The sequence below is a fragment of the Scomber scombrus genome, chromosome 2 (genome assembly GCF_963691925.1).
Source record: "Scomber scombrus chromosome 2, fScoSco1.1, whole genome shotgun sequence".
NCBI classification, from domain to species: domain Eukaryota; kingdom Metazoa; phylum Chordata; class Actinopteri; order Scombriformes; family Scombridae; genus Scomber; species Scomber scombrus.
The window spans coordinates 20,138,150-20,159,261 of record NC_084971.1 but is presented as its reverse complement, the minus strand read 5'-3'; the positions used below and the strand labels follow the sequence as shown (position 1 = coordinate 20,159,261).

The 21,112-nt window shown below is 39.0% G+C and overlaps 1 protein-coding gene across 1 annotated transcript in view; it reads right to left on the bottom strand.

Moving 5' to 3' along the window:
- ctnna2 (catenin (cadherin-associated protein), alpha 2) overlaps nt 1-21,112 on the bottom strand; it is a 338,533-nt gene that overhangs the window by 291,538 nt on the left and 25,883 nt on the right. The window contains exon 2 of the mRNA XM_062427945.1: nt 15,119-15,225. Coding sequence (XP_062283929.1) covers nt 15,119-15,220 — 102 coding nt within the window. The 5' untranslated portion in view covers nt 15,221-15,225. The remainder of the gene's footprint in view (nt 1-15,118; nt 15,226-21,112) is intronic.

Sequence of the window (21,112 nt, the reverse complement as noted above, 5' to 3'; positions counted from 1 at the left end):
ATTTTCACATGAAAGTTTAAGGTACAGTAAAGGGAGAACATGTAGAAAGTGACCACAGTAGAGAGCACGTGTAGTAAACAGACTGCACTTATATTTAAAATTTAATAGGAGAAAGCACTTTACAACACAGTGATGACAGCAGAAGAAGGTGGTGGCCTGGCCATCGGGAACAAGAGGAGCTGGCGATCGAGCTGCCAACCACGCTATTAAAGAAAAAACAGCTCTACCTCTTGAGCCACAGTTGCCCAATCGACTGTCTAGGTCTGACCTTCATGTTCCCAACTCTGTGGGTCATTTAACACAGAAACAACGCTTTATACAAAAAACTTGACATGTTTCCAATGCACGGTGCCACATTGGTATTAAAGTGTTTTTTGTGAGTATGATAGTTGTACTTCCTAAAATCATTAGAAAAACTGAATTTAAATAGATTTTTCGGTACCATGACTCACATTATATCTTTACAAACTGATATATGAGTTCCAGGCTTCCTTTGTTTACAAAGGGGTTTAATATTTTAGTTACCACTGTGCACAGATGATATATTTATGACAATAATGCAACTGATGATGCAAGTTCCTACTGAATTTGCCCAACGATGGAACCATAGTTTTGCCTCTCAGTAAATACAAAACTCAAAGCAAAGTAAGAAGGAGCTAGTGGGACAGCTACAGACCAAAGTAAATTATTCATGTAAATGAAAGTGTTGTTGTGATATTTTCCATTGTGTGAAATAATAGGATGGTATATGAGATACACCCGGTTTATAGATCATAGTGGGAAACGATGATTGTCAAGGTGATTTACAGTGCAAACAGAATATTTAAAAAGCACAAATACATATAAAATAATGGATAGAGAAACAACAGGCAGACATATTTTTGGCTATCCAGACTCATTTAGATTACATCTGCGTAGCTCCCAGCCAAATACGCAGACAATCAGACTCTCAGATTATCTGTCTACTTCTTTCCCTTTCATCCTCTTCCTATCTGCCTCTCTCTTACGCACATACAGCAGAAGAAGGGAGGTAAGACCCCTGCTGGCTTACTGTCAGAGTGCTTTGAAGATCCAAAATGGATCAGTTGTATTCCGCCTGTAGATCTGCTCAGCATCTTCACAGCACAGGCTGCAGCATTATGTCACCATCTTCTTAGTCCAGTGTACTAGTATAAAAGTAAGTGTGTGTGTTTGTGTTGGAGAGCTGACAACACCACTATAAATCACAGGTTCACAGATTGCCAGGCATCGCAAGACGCACAGTACTGTAACACAGGGTTTTCCCTGACTATCTAACTCAAAGGGGAACCACCTTTGTATTACTGGTTGCTGCCTTTGCTGAAAATTCCAGTTTGTGATATTGACGGAACAAAAAAGGGAGAACTCAATTGCAAGGGCAGTGCAGCACACAGACAGAGCACAGCGTGCATACACTTGAGTTATCTTGTTATTCATCTTAAAAAATAAGGCAGCAGTTGAAACATGACTTATAGACGAACATGAACTATATTGTGAATGCTATGTATGCCATCAGTCGGAGACCATCGTTAGCGTCACAGAGCAGCGATTAGCAGTAACAAACACGACTGGCTGACAAACACACACTGCAGCATTTAACCACTTAACCCAACTCTGAGGTGAAGAAAATTACTCAGTGCTCAGTCTGTCTCACCTCAACAACCCTGCACACACTTAGTGTCTTGAACAACGATGACTTTCCCCAGAGCTAACAATGCAGCAGAGAGGCTGCTCTCCACTGCTGGGGACACAGCGGAGCACTCTGCCTCCCACTAAATGTGTTATTCTCATACTGGCAGCTGCAGGAGACTGGAAGATGCGTTTAAATTATTTAATTCATTAATTAATGCAGTTAACTTTTCCAAATAAAAAGGCTGCAGACCATTTATCTTATCTGCCAGTTATGTTTCATATTGTATTTCAGTGGACTGAGGATACCAGTGAATGATTTAGCACAACCAAACAGGGACTGAAAATAGAGCCCCCTTTTCTATACATTCAACGGAGAATTGATACTGAATCAATCAACATGCAAGTATGATTATGGTATTGAACCAGGAGATAAACATACCAAACACCAAGGCCTACAAAATAAACACCATAATTGACTTAATTTTTTCATCTTCATGCTCTATCTTGGTATAAAATTCAAATCTCTGTAAAATTGTAAAACTTTAAAGGTGTGCACACAAACTGCACATCACACCATGCATTGTTTTACATTTTGCCACCTTTGACTCAAAAAAATCCAGGAAAACCCTGTACCAGAAACTCTACTCTGCTGCTCCTACAGCCCTAGAGACAAGCAATTTTTAATATGATAAATGTACAAACAGACTGTGTGAGTGACTCTGTATGTGTGTGTATTGTATTTAAAATTAATTTAAAAAGGCATTGTTTTTCTTGCAGAAGGAATATGTGCTTTTGACATGGTACACTATATAAAATTGTAAAATGAACATTGCAGCCATGAAAGTATAGCTGGTAACTGAAAATAGATAAACAAGAGAGATAGAGGAGTAAACCAAACAAAGAATAAAAGAATGTAACTAGCAGTATTAAATGCTTGATGATATGCTCGATGATAACAAATTCAGATTCAAAGATTTCAGAACCAAAGGGTGTTTATAGGGTCTTTGGGGATATGTGTCATTAATCTATTCAGTACAATAGTTCTTGAATTGTGTGTACAATGTGTATTTTATGAGCAACTGAATACTTCCCAAATGTAAAAGATACGGTGCGCTGCTTAGGAGCTTACTGGTAATATGGTTCTGGCCGATCAAGAACTGATACCAATGTATGACCAGTCTTTAGTACCTAGTCAAATAATTACTCATTGAAAAAGTACAGTCCACTTACATTTACTATGATTTTCAACACTATGAAAATGTATGTGGCACAGGGTCCTCAGTAGCTTAGGTCATGAATAATCATCCTCCACTACTGTCTCATAAGATAACTTTTGTAACTTGTCTCAGTGAGAACATATCGTGTCTAATGAAGTTTGTGCTTGAAAGTGATGATACACCCAAGGGTTGTGTTTCTGATGCAATCTGTTCTGGTGTGGTGTATTTTCTATGGTAGAAAAGCAGAGAAGCAGCGGACAACCAGCATCTGTGCATGGCTGCTGTTCAGAACCCTGGGGAAAACCATATGCTGACATAGCAAGGTGTCAGAAGATACAGCCCGAAGACAGATGAAAGTGTGTTTCACAAGATCCACGACTGACCCTGAGGCACTGGCAGCAGTAATGAGAAGATAGAAGCTAACAGGGGCACTCTGCATAATGACACAGCTGTCATCCTAATCAAACTACTGTTGACAAAAAATAAACTACTACCATTCTCAAGCAATTAGTTTCAATGTATTAGTATGTGTATGTGTGTGTGTGTGTTTCTGTGTGTTGAGAGTTTGGTGTATGCAGGAGGCAGAAAAAGGAGAAAGGAGTCACTGTATGACCCACAGTGACGAGATACACAAAATCTGAAATCAACAGATAAAGAACGTGCAGGAGCATAGAAGTAAATATGTGTTGTACCTGTGTGTGCATGTGATCTCAAGGAGGTATGTGTTGAACTGAATGGACACAATACTGCATTGATTTTCAATTCAACTGGCGCAATATTTTCATTATGAGGGTATTGCGACCAAGACTGATATACTGTAAGCATTTTTTTTCCATGAGAAAATACAGCAAAGGCATAAAGACAGATGCTGCATGCTGGGGTCTAATTCACTATTCAGTTTTGACAAAATAGCAACAGTGGTTTTTAACACAAGTAGACATGCAAAATGCAGTTGTAGTTTCAAGTAGTAAGATTCAAGAGAAAAGAGCATAACAACAGACATGAGCTTTGTGAAGTAAAATTGAAACAAAAGTCCTAATACTCTGTCACTATATTTTGATTTTCAAGCATCAAAACCAAATCAATTTACAGGCGTTAATACACAAGGTGCATTACAAGCGTAGTGTCCTTGCATTCATGATTGTGAGAATTTACTTTATATTAAAAATACTTAAAAAACACATATGACATAAAATGCCAACAAAAGGCTCGACAATGTCAGAGTGAGCAGGCGTGAGTCAGAAGAAATGAGAGGCAGGAGGACCAACTCAGAAGTTCATTATCAGTAACCTTTTTCTATAATGGTTCAGGATGGATTTCACATTATTGCAAACTTGCTTCAGGACCAAATCAAACCTGTTATGTCACTGTTGAAAACAACATCTTGAATAACCATTGTTGACCCACTGGTGTCAAATTATATTTAATCCTTTCTTTGGCCTTGACAAGATGTCATTATTTTTTCAGCCTTCCGCTTCAGTTCCTTTTTGTCCTCTAAACTTAAATGAGGAATTGCCGTCTGTTACATGGCAAATGTCCGATGAGTAGCATGCCAAGAAGCAGGGGTTCCACACTGACTTTGAACATCACTGCCTCTCACAGGACTCAAAGCCTCTTAGAAATACTGTCATCCAAATTCGTACAAGAGATAGAAAACGAGTACAAAGAGTTGAGAACTTCACATGTCCAAATCCTGTGAGCCTTTTTCCTTTTTTTCTGTATTTTGCATTTAAAAATGAAGCTGAGGAAGTGCTAGACCCATTTCTTTAATGCCTCCAATATCCAGACAGTACTTTATAATATATGAATATGGCTTGTCTGCAATCTGACAGAGGATTATTTTAAAATACAATAAAAATGGATGTGCTTCAAGAGTGAATACATCAATAAACTCAAATTAGCATAAAGGTTTTTCGGAAACAACCCCAGCCATTAAACAAAATCATATTTCTTTAAATTGTTTAGTTTTTTCCGAAAAAGTAAGATGCTACTGTTGTCAACAAGCTGTCATCTTACTCCTAAAATGATGTCTACTCTCTAAACTTAGTTCATCTTCTGTGGCAGTGCCCAGAATTGCCCAACTTTGAGAGAGACTGCTCTGTGGTTTCAATGAAAACTCTGAGGAGAAATACAGCATCCCTTCTTGCCTCCAAAAAGTGTCTGTTTGAGGTCCAGGCTTCCTCCTTTTCCGCTAGCTTAATGGATTATGACAGTGATGCAGCATGAAGCCTTAATCCCCTTCCCGCCATCGTCTCCCCTCCCTTTATGTTAAGCCCCTTGACTACAGCGTGCGTGTATGTGTGTCAGGTGCCAACCAGTACTCATAGCCAACCTTGACTTGGAAGACATACAAAAACAAAGGGGGTTAAAGCATCCACTGCTGACAGCCAACTCTACCCTTCAGGTGCACAGCTAGCCTATTACGAGTCTGTATGAGGTCGAAGTCAAATATGCTACTAAGCCAAGGAAAATTGCTTTCAACTTGATGACTCATAAAACAAAAAAAAGATACGTCTACAACTTTACTTTTTGCTATGTCACCCAAACGACACTAATTAATGATAAATGTGAATACTAACAAGCAGCAACACAAACAGTGTCTTCCAATTGTTTATCTGTTAACTCACCATGTTCAATAGGTTCACTCTTTCATCCTGAGTTGCTGTCTATCTTCAAAGCAGGACTTCCTCTTAAAGGCCTTCATTATCAAGCCAGTGTTGACCTTTACCCATGTGACAATAAGAAAGAACCAAAGAACCACAGTGGATGCAGAATAGTCAGAGTATATATGCAATAATAGTTCCTGATTAATTAATGATTTACATTTGAAAAAGTTCATACAGTGTTGGACCAGAATCAGCAATGTTTGTACCAGTTCTATTAAGACACTGAGCTAATACATAAAAGATGATCAAACATTCATCAAGAGCACCACGTTGCACTGACAAGGCTGGAGTGAGTACTCACCATGAATGAATCCATGTTAAAAGTATGAAAAGCAACCAGGGGACTCAGAGGCCCCTGATGAAAGAAACCATAACCAGGAAATGATTTGATAGCTCTTTCTGATCTGGCAAACTGAAAGTACAGCAGAGAGGCTCTTCTCTATGTCACATGGAGGCAGAATGTCACGTCAACAACCAAAACACCCCAATGATGGAAATCCATTCCAAGAGGCGGAATTAGGGCGGGGAGATCAGGAGGTAAATCCACTTTGTTTTGCACAAGTGGTACTCATTTTAACCCTGTAACCACTTTTTGTGTTTGGTTTACCAAGTATGTCTGACCAGGAGATAAATATTAAATATAAACAACAAAACAAGTCTGGCTAAGTTGGCTAAAGAAAGTTGGCTTTTGCACTTTTTTTCTCCAAATGTTCTTGTTAAAGTATATTCTTTACACAGGAAGTGTGTTTATTTATCACTGTATTCACTTAAAGTACCAAACAGCTGTTCTTAAAATGAACTGGTGGACTGTAAGAGGCCTGATATTAAAGAAATAAGAAGGCAACTCTCAACTCAACTGAAGAGATAATTAAAGATATCTGCTGGCTGCCTGTTTGTTGTTTTAAATAGGATATTTAAAGTGGTCCTTGTCAGTTGTTCCTCGAAAGGGAAGACCAGTAAACAAACACCACAAATAAAGCACAGATAAAAAAAAGCATTACTTCTGAGTATATTACAAGTAAAGATGAAATGGAATGGGTGAACAAGAAGAGGTAAGTAATGACTAAATAAACGTACAAAGATATAAGATGATTAAAATATATTCAGCGTGTGTTTGGAAGACACAGAGAGAGAGGTGAAAAGAAGAGAAACTGCCTTTTATCTGATGAAATAGACATGCATGAAGCCTCTACCCACCACTCACCCTGAATATTTACGTTGCAGGGATTTTTTTAACTCATTCACTGCTCCTGCTGTGAAACGGTTACAGGAGACATATTAAAAGATGTGAGTCTTAGTTCTGGGATCAATACACGTATATATACCAGAAGTGCAAATCTAATTCTACTGTATCAGCAGGACAAGCACCAAGACACACTGAATGACAACGCTCGCTTTTGTTTAATCACCACCGTCAGTAGACAATAATGAACTGACATGGAGTCAATTTGAGGCTGTAACGCACCCACAGTTCGTCCCTTTGTAAATTGAATATCAAATGTCTGGAGGCAAATTCACAAAATGTTTATTATACTGATACTTTTTAACTAAAATGTAAACTTGTTCAGTCATATTTGGTGACAATCATGTGCACAAGTCATTTTAAATGATTGAACAATGACTTAAATTCAGTGTCCTCATAATTAAACACTGACTTCATTCCAGATTCCCCTTTCCCTTGTATTTAAGGACATGATTATCATTACCCAAATGTTTGTCTTTAAATGCACTGGCCAGATAGAAACTAGTACTACTAATATAGTAATACTGGCGCAAAGAATGCAACACTTTACTTATGATTTAGCAAATTAAATGTTGCCTTTTAACAATCACGACCATGCATTAATAAAATGCCTGACATGACTCAGCAGCTGACCCCCATTTGACAAAAGTCAAGAACTATGCCTTGCAATGTAGAATGAGGGCGTTACATTTTAACATGTCAAAAAGTTTGATGAGTTTCATATTAATATGCATCATTATCTCTCATCACTTTCTGTGGTTGTATTAAAGCTTGGCCACTTTTTACAGCCATGTTAACCATTCTGGCCAGCTGGTTCCTCTTTGTGGCTTGCATGTTTCCATACCAAGATACTGTGCTTATAGTGTGGAATATAGTTAATCAAAACTGCCCAACTTTTTTTTTTTACCACCTGGCTCTCAAGGCTACAGTACTTCCCCCATAATTCTTTCAAAAAATATTGTTATCGCCTGCAGTATAAAAATGTTTACTATAACAGAGGCATGTTGACTTCATACAGAATGATAAAGTACGGCCCCTCAGTATTATTAGCTATGGACTTGCCCAGGACCAGGAGCAGTGGTAAGAGAAGCTTGTTCATGATAAATGAGCCTGCTATCTCAAGCAATGTCAGGGTGAGCCTGTTTGTCTATCCTCCTGGGGCAACCTTTTATTCTATCCAAGCACACTGAATCATCCAAATTGACAGGAAAAACAATCACAGTGTCTCGTTCATATCCGAAAATTCTCCACACTTCCAACGCAATTGCGGAAAAGATGAACTACCATAGTTGGCTATGGTGCTTATTCCCATTGGTGTGCGCATTTGGCCAGAATACCATCTTTGTTGCAGCATATAACTTATATTGTGCAGTAGAGTAGATGATGATTGAGTAGATTGTTTACTGCAATATCTATCAAGATATCAGAAAGGTGGCAATTAGATGGAAGACAGCATATAGGTACAGATCTTTTAGTAAAAATAATAATCCTGACAAACACACATAACACACAATTTCAATTAAATGTCACTGACTGGTAAATATCCATTAGATCATAACAGGTTCCATCAATTATGATTTCTTGGCTATTCTGACAACAGACCTACATCTGAACTCTTGGTTATTTGGCTAAATCGATAAGCATTATGTTAGGGAATCCACACACTGAGAATGAAGCTGTCTGAATTCATCCTGAGATCGCTGCAGCAAAAGTCAATTTCAATAAAAAGAAATGAAGATGTCACGGGGGAGACACATCATTTTCAAAAAAAGAAAAAAGTTTGGCAGTCAGACACATAATTTGCTGTTAGGGCAGTCAGGCATTGCTTGATTGGAATTAATAATCATCACTATGTGTTCAGAAAAGAAGCTCATCAGCCTTTCATCCTCCTAACATTAAGCAATTACCTACTTGTCACTCTGATGGCCACTCATGAGAACAAACAGGGTGTGGCTGACAGGCAAAACTACCACAAAATACACTCAGAGCAACTCTACATGGAAGCCATCTGGGTTTAAAAACTGTCCACCTGCAGATAATTTCCACTAAAGCCACTCTAAAATTGGAATATGTATTTCAATGTTTTTTTCAGATGGGTGACACCAGTGCTTTTCAAACTAGAGTGATGATGCCAGTTAAAACAAAATGCACCCCTGGGTATTTTTCTAACATGGTGGTTCATTGGAAGTTATAATATTATCCAATTAAAGCAAATTAGCCAATAACCCATGAAGTTACACAGTATCAGGATACAAAGACAGATGGTGATATCTTATGTCCAACAATTACTCAACCTTAAAAAGTCTATAAAATAACAGTAATCTCTTTGTTATAAATACAGAGATATGTCTGGATACAATAAAATCACGTCACCTATTTACTGGTAAACACATCTGGAATTACTGAAAGTCTCTATTTCCATGATTACGCAGTTTCTTTGGCTGCAAACAATAATTTCTCCCCTGACTGGACTGTTTGATATTTTGGTGGCTTGCCATGAACTTGACTCTGCGCATGAGAGCAAAGAGGCACCATGGAAGTTGTTCCAGGAATAATCAATCAATGCAGTAAAGTTTTTTGTTGCAAAGATAATCTGAATCTGCACTTATGTGGCAACGTCTGTTCATTCGTTAAAAATATGCAGGGCCACATGCTGCAACGTTCTGTGCTCTTTTTTTGAATCCAACAAGCACAGATCATATTCAAAAGCTTCCCAGCTGTTTTTATAGTTACTGTTGCCCATTTGACATCCATATGAGATCTGTTACACCTAGGAAAATAGGTGTAACAGAAATTTTTTTTACACCTAGGAAAATTTTTCCCCAACAAGAAAACAAAAAAACAAAATAAGAAAATTCAATGCAAGGCTTATACTTGAGATCCAAGCTTCATATGATTTGGAACATAATTCATACTCAAGTCACCAATGTTACAACTTTAATAGGATTTTACAATATCAAAAAGGGTTGAAACTCAGACTTTTAGTTCCTTTGGTACATTACCTGAATCATCCTTAACATTTACAAAACACTATGTACATTTCTCCAAACAATTTGTACCAACAGCATTACTCAATGGATTAGCTGCAAAAGCTCATCACTTGCTCCAAATCCATAGTTTTATCTCTCAAAAGTAAATATTTATGTCAATGAACAGCCAATGTCAGTGCCATCTGAATGACAAGTCCTTGTGGCATTGTTTACAAACAAGATAGTCAAAACATAACAGTGTACTTTAAGTATTTTCTGATGTTAACTATGGCTAAGGTCGGTGTTGATTACAATGACTGAAACTCTTCCTGCAGCCCTGTGAGGGAGTTCTGCAGTCCTATGTTGGAAAAATACAGTAATGCAAAACACAAGTATGTATCTGTGTAAAGTATATTTACTGTATATTGTAAAGCACAAGTGGAATACTGTCATATAAAGCATTACAATACAGTACAGTTCATATTGTTGGATCACATACCTGTTCTATCTACGACACGTTTGAATGATTGAGGACAGAGTTGTTCTCTCAACATTCAGCTGCACCCCTTTGACCAGTTTCGGCCATTGTAAGGCCATGATTGAGAACATTGGACCACAATTGTGACCATAATTTCATCCGGAATGTGTCTGTGTCCTTTGCCTCTTCTCCTTCTTCCTCTGTTTTGCCTCCCTGCCCTTCTCCATGTAGACTTACTCCTCTTCCTCTGCTGCGGACCCTGTTCATTTCATTGTTGTTCTTCCATTGTCAGAAATTGTAATACTGTTGTGGTCTGTCTCTATGTGCTTGCCAACTGAAGGCTCATGAGATTCACCTCTGAGCTATTTTAGAGAACTGGATGATCATTGTTTGATCTAAAACTTCACACATCCTCCCTCATTAGTGAAAGTCAAGACTCACCTGAGAGCAATTCATAAATTCAGTCACATTTACAAAAAAAAGTCTAATAGCAATGTATAGAAAATATGCTTGACAGATTATGACAACTGACTGAACTGTTTTGCATGTGATGAATTGTGCAATGAACTAATGCCTAGATGTTTTAGGGGTTAGACTATTCAACAGAAAACCAGGACAATACAGTTTGATCAATATGACATAAGCAATTAATAATGTAGGAAACAGCAGGCAATTGTACATAATAATTTGCATGAATGTGCCGATTTGCAATTTGTTTAAAATAATGTGAAATTGCTTTTATGATCTGCACAAGTGACTATATGATGTGAAGGTTGAACAAGTAGCTTCTAGAATATCAGTTCTGATCTGAGAAATATACCAAAGCGACTGAGAAAAACTGTAACACCAATGATCTGTGACTTTATTTAGATTTGAGCCATATAACATCAAAGACATATTACCCTCCCAAACCACAGCGTAGAAGATCCTTTACTGATGCCATCATATATTCTCTTTTAAAACAGAGGAATAGGCTTCTATGGAATGAGAGCTTGCCAAGACATTTTATATCATGAGAATAAGATAAGATTTTTATTGTTGAGTTCAGCACTTTCATCTCTCATTTTAAAAACAGCCTAAACCTTATTTCATCATCTGCCCAACAGCTTTTTTGTATTTTGTTGTTCGCTGAAGTGTCTCGAGGCTATCCATGTCCTACCAAGGAAGTTTGATGAAGTAATACAGCATTCATGTGCTCCTCGTTTGATACATTTCTAAATGACCTTGTTGGTGCTTCTCTATTTGAATACAGTATTTTCATTGAAAACCCTGTATTCAAATGTTATAGCAAAAAAAATCCACTGGCATGTGTAGGCCTACTTTGAAATAAATTGAACAGAGCTATATGCAGGCCTATTTCAGTCCTCCCTGTATGTGGAAAATGAATCAAATGAAAAGTAAAGACTATTAATGACAGCAAACTGCAGCAGAGACTAATGTTAACTGCTCCTCTCCCCTGTCTCAGCGGGGGCGGAGCTGAGCCCTCCGTGTGTACAGCTGAGACACAGACAGCGGTGGAGAGTTGTCAACAACTCTGCTCCACCTTTCCTTTTCTTCTGTCCCTCCATTTCTTGCGACTTGAATGACAGGGCAGATTGAGGACAGCAGAGCTGTTATATTTTGTATTTGCTGTGCGTCGCTGAGTGGCATGATTACGTAAGCCAGATAAGTGGATTTGATTGGTCCGGGCATCCGGCAGCTCATTTTTGCTTGCTATATTGTTGCTGGTGAAGTTGACTGTTCAAGTCAGGCCAGAAGGACCATCAGGCCACCGGGAATTGTCCCGGTGCTCCCGATGTGCAGTCCGCCTGTACTATGAATCTTAAGTCTTTTTGCCGACAGTAAGCAAACATAACTTGGCAATAGGAAATACAAGTACTGTGCATTGCTGCTGTAACAGGTGAAACTGGAAAAATGTCTACAATCAATACTTGATGATTCTCTAGGTACCAAATAGGGATGTCAGTTTCGCTTAATTTTGCTTTCGATTCGGTTCATTTTTAAGAAAAGTTATGATGTAGCTTTCATGTGTGAGTGCTATGCAACAGTTGGTTATCAAAGCTAGCTTGTCTACCGTGGTTAGCTTGACTTTTAGCTCATCCTTCTTCACTTCGAAGTGTTTTCAATGCATTTAGTCACAGTAGCTCTTACTGGCTACCCAGGCTTGAGGTAGTGAACTAGCTCAAACCCTTTACCACAATGAATTGCAGCATACAGTTGACAATCATTCGGCACACCAACTGGGTAATGGCCTAATAATGTAACGCCGACATAAACCGTAAGATTAGCATGCTTGGCTAACAGTCCGTCAGCTGTGCAACTTCATATTCGCACCATTCACCCAAGCTAACTAGCTGCTAGTCACCATGAAGGTTGGAAAAATGGTCACACCTCTTTGTATTATCAGGGTCGTGGCCTCAGTGTGAGACACTTCTATTGGTAAATGTGTGCTTTTAAAAAACTTATTTCAGGGCTGTGTTCTCTCTCAGTTCCCCAAACGATCTGAAATGTGGCAACATCGTGAATGAACGTGAAGTAACACATTCAATGCCAAACTCTAGTATGCAAATTAACTTAAACACCAACATGCGTAATCGTTCAAAAATATTATTGGTGGTAACTGTTGAAATCCCTCATACCAAAGAGTAAACAGGCAGGATTCTGAATCCAAGGATGTAGGTAAAAATGATCTTTTCGAATTCAATATCAACAACCATCAGTGGGTTAATCATACTTGCTATGAGGCAGCTTTATTTATGTACAATGAAGAAATTAGGTAGTTGCCTTTCTACAGGTACATACAGTCCTACCTGGACTCTATGTAAATTCAGCCATTATAATGAGTCCGCTTTTTTTTTTTCTGGAAAAAACGAGGGCAAGATGCAGTGGCCTCTTCTGTTATTATATTACTGTGTCAACTCTTTCAACATAATGTGAAAACTCCAACTCACATTAAGGAAAATGGAGTCCGGACAGTTTTGTTGGTTTATAAATCCAATTAACCTCAATGAACATTAAGATTAAGTTAAATGTACTGGACAATACTTTAGTATGGATTGAACAACACATCACCAAAATCTGATAGCAAACTGATTTTTCACTCACTTCAGTAGTTATTGTTAGGGGACAAACTGCAGTATTAGGGATAGTTAAGGCTTTGGTTTAGTCAGTAACAGCACTCAGAATGTCATTACATTTTTATCAATCTCCAGATTTGGTCCACAATAGTTGGAACAGCCTGTCAGGAGTCAGGAGAAATTGCATACAACTGTGGCATTGCTCTAAAATTTCTCTCTGGATTCTGTATTTACAGACACAGGGTGAACATTTTTGTCGTCACACTGAGACTGGGCTCAGGCTTTCTGACTTGTCATAGTAGGAAAAGCAAAGGTGTTACTAATAACATTAACAATGGTTTTGTTCTATTCATGTGTCCCAATAAGCCATGACAGAGAGACAGTGAGCCAGCATGCACAATACCAGACCCCTGAAAACATAGCAGAATGACAGAATAACTTGGAATTGAAGAAAGTGAACGAAGAAATGTAGAAGCTGAGTTAATACATAGAGTCACTAAAAACATCCTGTTCTGCAGGAGCAGTCAAAGCATTACAGCTGTACCAAAAACTGACATATGGAGATCACAGAGAGGATGACTGCCATCACAGCACTGAGGTGACCATGCATTAAGTTAAAAGAAGGGGGTTTGATTAAAAAATGTTCCACAAAAAGTACACTGCAGCCAGCCAAAGAACATCAGACCACAGGAGGCGGCTGCTGGTACACTCAGTGATTTAGATCAGTGCCATCACTGGGGATGTGCCTGCCTCTGGTATTACTCAAGATGGGGACAGTGACATCATGTCCAGCAGTTAAAATTCTTGCCAGTGACTTTCTCAAAGGAATAGAGTTACATACATACTGACTTTTTCCCAAAAAAAAGAAAAACAAATTAAATTTTAAATGTGTGTTCTTCCTCGAGCATCTTTAAAAAGGCAGACAGCATTCATGTCAGCACAGTATAAAAATAAACCTCCAAAGACAGTAAGAAAGTTGCTTGAGATATGGTGTGAACACCATACATGACACCCCATGCCAGAAAACATTATAGACAATGCAAGCTAGTTGTGGGAGCATGCTTCACCTATCCTGTAGTTATTGTGCTCCTTTATGTAATTTGATTAAGTCTTGTAGACTTGAACTCAATAAAGTCAGTCCTACAAATATTGTCATTATCCATGGGTAGACCATATTGTAAACACTTATATACACTCTAGATAGAAGTGATATCATGTCAAAATGTAACCACTGTGTGAAAATAATTTCTCGCAACAAACATGCATATACTGCTCAAATAATAACATTATGCTTGTCTATGGGAATAAAGACTATTCTATTTATCTGAACTTTTAACCAAAATGACTGCCCACAACATGTTAAACATACATCTGAAATAAAGTACACTTTATTCAAATAATATGACAATAATCTGAACTAGGACTCTGGCAAAACCAGATTGTAATGCTGAATTTCAATCTGAATCTTCAAAATCTAAATGATATCCAACCCTTGTCAGACTCAATAAGCCAGGGTAACCAAAGTCATGTTCAGCCATCTGTTCAGCTTGGAAGCCACATAAAGTCGGTGGCGAAGAGCCAACGTTCCTGGCTGTAACCCGACACAATTTAACATCTTAACACGTAACAAGTGATCCTAAGGAGTAACCAGAAAATATATAATTTTGTCCTCATACTAAGGTATAACAAGCGACTTTTGTGTATTTGTCCATTACCACTGACGCCATCCACTTTGGAACTCTTTCTCAATCAATCAATGTGCTGTGTTTGTTTTATCTTTATTCAGTTACATTTGCATCATAGAGTTAAAAGAAGTACCTGTGTGACCAGGGGCTCAAGAAGCCTCTCCACAGTCAGGGTGCGGATTTCAAGACTCTTGGGGTCCCATTTCAACAAGATGGGGGAGGTGGCGGTCGTCATGGTCTCTGTTGAAAACAGAAGCAAATCAATACTTAAAAGAATGCTTTGCAGTAAAAAGTGCTTGGCTCATTCACACACACAAACAACAGTTAGAGATCAAAGACAAAGTCAACTTTATTATCCCAAAGAAGGAAATTCAGGTGATCAAAGTGCAGATATAGATATTAAAAACAAATAGATAGATATACAAATGTAATTCTTCCCTCCCCAAGCTAGCAACTCATTAGCTCCCCCCTCACAGACACACCCCACCCCAACCAGGCAGAATGTGGCTTCACTTCATAAGTGGAGTTGGCATTGTTCCTACTTGCAATTAGAAAGAACTGCCACAATAATTTATCAGTGCCAGCTCTAATTTGAATAGACAAAACAACTGGAGAAAAGCAGATCAGGGTAGGTTTTGATAACAACCAAAAAAATTGTCATATCAGTCGTGTGGGCAAAATGGTTTCAGTCAACATAGTACAAAATACAGACAACACAATACAGAACAGGACTATCTTAAAAGTAACCATTAAACGACTACATTGGGAGCACTCAGTGCAGCATGTGAAGCAAGGGTGCAAGGGAGGGAGGTGGTGTGAGTCCGCTCAGGACAGGCAGGTGTGCTACCATTGGAACAGAGTCAGATCAACAGTAAATCATCAGAGTAACAGTATTCAGTATGAACTACAGTTTGTCAGAAAATATATATTACAGCTTCTCAAGAGTTCCCCAATTTTGATTACTAGGAACTGAGTAAGGTGATGAGAGTTTAATGATACAACACCATGGGGCAGTAAGTAGTTTCCCCCGTGCGCTCCCAGACTACAGACTGAAGGCTGAAGGAAGTTGTTCTAGACGTAGCACTGTATTACACAAGTATTAACATAGTGTCACTCCATACCCTAAAACATCAGGTTATGGAGTCCTGGAGACATCTACTTGTTGAAATATAATGTTCATTTAAAAGATTAACAAAGTGACTATGTTGTCCCAAATTTTTTGCCATGATATGTACAGGATAAACTGCGGCCGTTATGAAAACAGAGCCTAATTCCTCTACTGGTCAGGGGGTTTAAAAGCTGTGATATCATAAGTCATTTATTTAAATAAGCATAGAGACTATTATGAATTATTTTGTTTGTCCCAACACTCAATTGTCAGATTTCAGCAAATTCCACAAAATATAATGTGGCTCGGACCAACATTACTGACCCCAAAACAGTTTTCATGGATGTCTGGTAATTGTTTACAGTAATCAAATTCAGCTCTAAACAAAGTTCAAAAAAGTATCTAGGGTGGGAGGGGGTGGCCTAATCATTCCTGCTCGCCTCAGCATCCTAGAGTCGTGCAGGTCCTGGAGGCACGCCAGGTTGCAACCAGTCACTCTCTCAGCAGAGCGAATGATATGTTGCTGTCTGCCCTTGTCCTTGGGAGTGGCAGCAGCGTACCAGATGGTAATGGAGGGGGAGAGGATGGACTCAATGATGGCGGTGTATTAGTGTACCACGGTGAACTTCTTCAGCTGCCAAAGTAAGTACATCCTCTGCTGAGCCTTCTTGCTGAGGGAGCAGTTCTGCTCCCACTTGAGGTCCTGGGTTATGATGGTACCCGGGAAGCAGAGGGATTCCACAATGTGGACTGGTGAGTCCCACAGGGTGATGGAGGTGGTAAGGCTGGTTCTTTCTGAAGTCCACAACCACCTCCACTGTTTTTACAGCGCTCCCCCTCAAATTGTTTTGTCTGCATCAAGTCACCAGATGGTCAATCTCCCCCCTGTAGAGGGTCTTATCCCCACCAGAGTTGAGCCCAAAGAGGGTGGTGTTGTCTGCAAACTTCAGGAGTTTGACTGACTGGTGACTGGAGGTGCAGCTGTTTGCATAAAGAGAGAAAAGTACAGGGGAAAGGACACAGCCTTGAGGGGAACCAGTGATAATGGTCCGGGATTCAGAGACATATTTTCCCAGCTTTATCTGCTGCTTACTGACAGACAGAAAGTCAATGATCAACCCGTGGGTGGAGTCAGGCACATGCAGCTGGGAGAGCTTGTCCTGCAGAAGAGCCTGCATGACTATGTTAAAAGCGGAAGTAAAGTCCACAAATAAGATTCCAGTGTAAGTTCCTGCAGAGTCCAGGTGCTCGAGGATGAAGTGAAGAGCCATATTTACAGCATCATCAGCAGACCTGTTGGCCTTGTAGGCAAACTGCAGAGGGTCCAGGAGTTGATCTATGATGCATTTGAGGTAGGCAGCAAAACCAGCTCAAATGAGTTCTTCACCAGAGAGGTTAGGATGGTGGTTCTGTAGTCTTTAAGTTCTGTGAACCTTGTTTTTTTGGGGATGGGGATGGGGATGATGGTATAGGATTTGAAGCAGGCACGTGGCATGTGTCCAGTGAGATGTTAAAGATGTCTGTGAACAATGGAGGCGACTTGGCAGTACGACACTTCAAGGTGGAGGGAGTGACAAATTCTGGTCCAGCTAATTTGCAGGGGTTCTGTCTCTTGAACAACCTGTTAACTTCCTTCACCAGGATAGAGAGAGTAATTGTTGTGGTTGAGGAGGGCAGGGGGGTCTGTGAATCGGTCCTTGACCCAACTACTAAAGATGTCCTCCTTTTCCAACCTTAGCTGTCTGAATTAAGCTGTAAAATGTGGTTTGTCGTTGTTGTAACTAACCCTAGTGTGCGTGATGGTACACAGCTGTCCTCACAGCCTCTGTGTACTCAACCAGACTGTTGGTAGCAGTCCTGAAAACATCCCAGTCAGTAGGCTACAGTCCAAAAATGCACGAAAATCCTCCACAGCTTCAATAATCCACTTCTTAGATGTCCTCACAACAGGTTTAGACATTAAATAAAACAAAGCATAGTCAACAATTCCAGCAAACCATAAATTAACAACTGGCTACCCCCTCTAACCTTAAGATTACATTATTTACCATCTTAATTAACTGTGCCATTACAATATATCTCTCCAAAGCTGGAGTTTATTGAGTGAGGCTGCAGTAATTCAGGGAGAATTGTGTAGTTTTTCTTCATTTGTATAGCTGATTATCAGCTGCAATTCTGGCCCAGATTTGTCCACAATGCTTTTGAGAGAGTCTGAGCAGGATTCTGATTATTTGAAATTACTCAGGTACAATCATTGCATTATATTGTAGCACTGCACAATAAGAAAAAGAAAGTGGAAAAAAAACAGGAATGAAAGGAGACAAAAGGAGGGGAAAAAAACAGTAGAAAAGTTCCAGATAAAAACTAACCTAACCAAATAAACCAAATTACTCAGCTAATCCAACTACATTCTGAAGGGCATCATATTTACAGAAACCAGAAGTCATATAAATAATAAACAAAAAGAGGTGAGCTCTGCAAAAGGAGTCTCAATTGAACAGTTCTTTGGACAATCCGCTGCTCTTTAACATTGAGTATTTTTCATTACAATTTTAAAACCCTTAAGCTCAGTGAGGTTATATTAGGTGAATGTGAGGACTAAACAGCTGGCATGGGGGTAGCAGTCTGTTGTTACTGTGGGGATGTGTTTCTACAGTAAGCAATATTAGAAAGGGCCAGCTGGGACTGGCCCAGTCTACTGGCAATGTCAATGAGGCAGAAGGGACAAAAGAATGTGAATAAGAATGACAGATCTGGGCCAGAGGCCCCTGATACTACACACAGTGGGTTAAGATGGATGAACAATAGGAAATTTGGCAACTTGGCACTGTGGATGAAACTACAACCAACATTACCTGAACAGTGCAACACAGGCCTCCATATTTAAAAAAAAAAAAAAAAAAAATGCACTTCACTTGTGCTGGTGTCATTAGATTTTCATCCCCCACAAGGAAATCTGGGGAGGGGCAATGAATCAGATCTTACTTATCTGTCAAGTCATCAATCAAACATGCACAGTAGTTTCAAAAAACCTCAGGGAATGATGAATGTAATTTCTCAGTCTGTTCTGACACTTTCACAATCATATAAATATTGGTTTGAGGGGTAAAAAGGAGAGAGGGACTGGCTACGCTAGTGTTTTTATCTAGCAAAGCCTGAACACTCACACTAAGCATTTATTAGAAAAACTTCTAAACTTCTACAAAAAATTTGGTGCAAAACATATTTATAGAGTGAACGCTGTGGCTACTGTCTGATAAATGCACTCTTCTAACCAGTGTCTGGTTAATTTATGTTGAGCTTCCCAGAGAAAGAAACTCCCTTCAAGTCATTTTGGAATTTGCTGATGGCATTTGACAGTGTACTGTGTCTTTGTGCCTGTCAGACAGACCAGCAAAGCAGTCAGTCTTTATATGCCTAGCATCTAGGCATATAAGCTGACATAAATTTCAGACAGCTTACATTAGCAACCAGCTAGTTAGGTACTAGTAAACTGTAACTTGATCCGATAGCCTCTCTTTTTGGATAGCTGTCCTAATAAGAACAGTTTCCAGACAGTCTAATTTGTAGGATGAAAAGCAGGAGTGATGCAAACGCTTTGGGCAGAGGAACATGCCACTGATGAGAAAACAGCAGTGCTTTGAAAAATACCAGAGTGCCACTGTAATGTAATAAACAGAGTCTGCTGGTATATGACACTGTAACTTCTCAGACAACAGGGTTGAAATTATTCTTGACACATTACGTAACCAAAACAATAACAGAAGGCAGTTTGTCAAGAAACTGGCAATACGTGATAAGTTCTTGTAGGTGTGTCGTAAGTAAACTGGAAATGTTTGAAAGTTACATCCATGATTACCATATTATACAAATAATGCTTCATGTCATTGATGGGTAATAAAAGGACCGAACATCTGATCAAATTCATCCTAATAATGAAGCAGTTTATCCTAAGGAGAAAAGTAAAGGAGACATAACAATCTCAATAAAATACAGCAACACTGCCATCATTATAATGGACCTGAAAGACAGCAGACTGCACGTTAAGCATGAAAATCACAGCATTTCATGTTATTATATTACTGCCACTGAGAGCAACTGTTCTGGTGACTCGTGATGTAGTTTATTGTTGGTGGAGATCTCTGTAAATGTCATGACCCTGCCAATGAATGTACTTCACAACTGCATCTGTTATTAAATACACCACATATGGTTTATTGTCACATAAAAAAGTGTTTTTTCATTGGGGTATTTCGCACAAAGCTATTCCCCACGTACATAACACACCCACCGGTCTGATAGAATAGTCGAACTTTAATCTCATATCACAAACAAATTAAAGTGCAACACATATGGATCACACACTGACACACTCTGTTTTGGATGTACATTAGATATAAGCCCATAACCATTTTCTTATAGTTTACCAAACAAAGTAGATAACACTCCATTCGAGCAACCAAACACGCACACCCTGACTTCATCACACATCTTAATCACATCGCTGTTATCCAGAGAATTAGAAAAATAAACACAATATGATCTGTGAGTTTTCTGAGTAACAGTTTTGGTGAGGTGGTCTCACGCCAGCCAGCATTGGAAAAAGGAAAAACACATCCACAAAAGCAGAAGAAGATAAGTCTCTCTGATGCCTAAGTAATCTGACACAAATCCAAAGAATATAATGCTAGACAGCCGTTAAACAATGTGGGGAGGTGTTTAGATTACTTGTGTTTTAGTTGTGCATCCTCCTTTGTCCACTTGTCACTGTGGTAGTTATTCCCACACAAACAAGTGAGCATTTTTTCTGACAGGGGGATAAAATCTCACTTCTCTCAGATCTGTTCAACCAATATGTTTTGGTGAAGAGCATGAGTCAAATTTCTGTTATTGTAATTTGTTAGATGTCCCACCATCTGCTGTGTACAAGTGTGTGTGACTGATGCATGAGAGGAGCAAACGAAGACAGAGCACAAAATGATTTTTTTATTTTCTGAGCAAAATTAAATCCAAATACTG